Source organism: Montipora foliosa, chromosome 2 (genome assembly GCF_036669935.1).
Source record: "Montipora foliosa isolate CH-2021 chromosome 2, ASM3666993v2, whole genome shotgun sequence".
Classification (NCBI taxonomy): domain Eukaryota; kingdom Metazoa; phylum Cnidaria; class Anthozoa; order Scleractinia; family Acroporidae; genus Montipora; species Montipora foliosa.
Genome location: NC_090870.1, coordinates 56,002,302 through 56,004,801, shown reverse-complemented (window position 1 = coordinate 56,004,801; position 2,500 = coordinate 56,002,302). Strand labels below are relative to the sequence as shown.

Below are 2,500 nucleotides of genomic sequence, written 5' to 3'. Positions count from 1 at the left end.
ATGATCAATCGCCACGCGTCATCAATATGTTTTTAAATTTACAACAGCGTGACAATTTTTAAACTGTCTAAATTCCCATGAGAATTTTTCCGTATGTCGGTTACAGAAGCTAGTTTACCAGAATTGAGAAACCTATTAATTTTTTCAGTAAAAATTAAAATGGCAATTTAAAAACTTGAACTATCTTGAGGAAATGATTCCTTGGTTGTCGTGTGTTTGCCAGAGTTGTTCGAAAATATCCGTTACTGTTTGTTTTGGTTTTGTGGTTTTGCGGTTACTAGTCAGGCGTGACTGACTCCCGAATACGTTACGTTTGAATTTTTAACGCATGCTCAACACGAAATGCCGAGCCGGCTGGCAGAGGTCCCTTCCTCTTCCCGACTTATCTAGGAAGATCGAAGGGCCTCTGCTCGCAGGGTACCTCCTTTTAAAAACAAGTCTACATGTAAGTGTGAAGTTTTTCTATATGAAAATTAGTTTTCATTCATACATGTACATGTATGTAAAGTAGAACTACATGCAATTGTAATCGGCACAAAACACTTGCTTTGAAGAGGAGGCAGATATCATCTCAGAAATGGCCTATTACCAGTAACTGGTTGATCATGAAGAGCAACAGAGAAAAGGGCAGACGTTCTGAAATGTGATGCATGTACAGTAATGTTTTCCTTCCAGGATGAAAATAATGGTGTAGCTTGGCATGTGGAAAAACCTCTGTTGAAACCCACCCAGCCATCAATCTGAAAGTTTTTTTCAAGTGACCAGTTTCTAATGTGGTCTACTTACCTATTTTTTCTACCTTTTTAAGAATGACAGGACATCTTTTTGAATTATACATGTAAGAATGTCTTGAGTTACTTTCCTGTTGTAGGTTTTTAGTTTAGAAGAGCTACAGCTCATTGCAGGTCTGTGCAAAAAATACAATGTAATTTGTATCAGTGACGAAGTGTATGAATGGCTTGTCTATGATGGAGCAGAGCACATTAGGATAGGTGAGAAATTTTCAATTAGTCTTGTATTCTTCCGGTACGTCAATCAGGTTACAGTTAGCTTCTGTTAAGATTACACCAGTCTAGCGCTCCATGCAGGTCCAAAGTGTTGGGTTTTTTTTAGAGCTGCATGACTGAATGTATATAACTGGCTCACAGTGTGTCTTTTCATTGATACAGCCACACTCCCTGGTATGTGGGAGAGGACAATAACTATTGGGAGTGCAGGGAAGACTTTTAGTGTCACTGGGTGGAAGGTAAATCAATTAAAGAATCGTCATCGCATTAGTCTATAAAAGATCTATAAATAGATAATGTGCAGAGAATGAAACCCTTTTATACATGTAAGATGTTGTGGAACGTACATTAAGCAGAAAAACAGTCAGTACAAGCTAGAAAGGATGGAAAAATTAATGCTGTAATGTAATGTTTCTTACTTCGTGAGGCAGGGTGTTCCACAGAAGGGCCCACCGCCATTATTATACAAGTTTGTACATGTAGCTACATTTGGATCTCCCTTTTTAAATTTGTGTCTATGTATAGAAGATGTGAGCTGGCATCAAAAGTGAATTCATTAGTTTTTAGTAATCTCTGTTCGTAGCTGTGCAATTAAGCAATTTGCGTTTTTTTTTTCCCTTGAATGAGTAGTTACTCTAACAGTACTTGCATTCCCATAATTGGCCACTTCGGAAAATACCATGATAATACTCTTTGTCTCTCCCCTCAAATTTTGCATTGTTTCCAGTTTCTCTTGGGACTTAATTACAATGGTCCCAATTAAGAGAAAACAAAAACAATGCTTAGTCAAAATTTGGAGGGACAAACAAAGAGTATTATGGTGTTTCCCAAAGTGGGCTATTATGGGACTATAATAATAAAAGTATTGTGATAAATTATCATAAGGAGTTAACCTTATCTATAAGGTAACAGTCAAATAATTGTGGGAGGTTATCTGTACTTCAAAATAGTTTTACAGAACGTCATCTGAGAGGCATACATGTATGACGTGTACATGTATGTAGTCTTTGAGTTATCTGTTAGTAGTATTATCAGTATTATGCTTAACCCATTGACACTTCAAACACCCTAGGACACCCCCAGTTGACAAGTAAAATTGTCAGGCATTAGACAAAGTAAATCTGTTAAGTCTCACTGCCGGTGTCAATGGGTTTTTAATAATCAAAACAATGTGGTTTATTTCTCTTTTGCAAGTCAGATTTCTCTTTGTCTTGCATGGTCTGTCAGCTTAAACATATCTAAGTTTCATTCTGTCCATTTTTGTTTTTTAGCTTGGCTGGTCCATTGCTCCAAAAGAGTTAATTAAAAATATTCAGACTGTGCAGGCGCAAGTGACGTACACCCTCCCCACCCCAACACAGGTATAGGTTCAAAAATTATTTCCATTTTATTATGTTAATTTTTTATCAAACTGTTTTGAACTTTTTGTGAATATGATGTTAAAAAAATAATGGTCGATAAATCAAGCATGCCTTGTGTAGGGAGAGTTGGGT

General features: G+C 36.8%; 1 protein-coding gene across 3 annotated transcripts in view; it reads left to right on the top strand.

The window, feature by feature from the left end:
- Nucleotides 1-2,500, top strand: part of LOC137993629 (kynurenine--oxoglutarate transaminase 3-like) — a 26,055-nt gene that overhangs the window by 18,812 nt on the left and 4,743 nt on the right. For all 3 annotated transcript variants that reach the window (XM_068839588.1, XM_068839586.1, XM_068839587.1), the window contains 3 exons: nucleotides 872-992; nucleotides 1,170-1,246; nucleotides 2,279-2,368. In XM_068839588.1, the coding sequence (XP_068695689.1) occupies nucleotides 872-992; nucleotides 1,170-1,246; nucleotides 2,279-2,368 (288 nt within the window). The remainder of the gene's footprint in view (nucleotides 1-871; nucleotides 993-1,169; nucleotides 1,247-2,278; nucleotides 2,369-2,500) is intronic.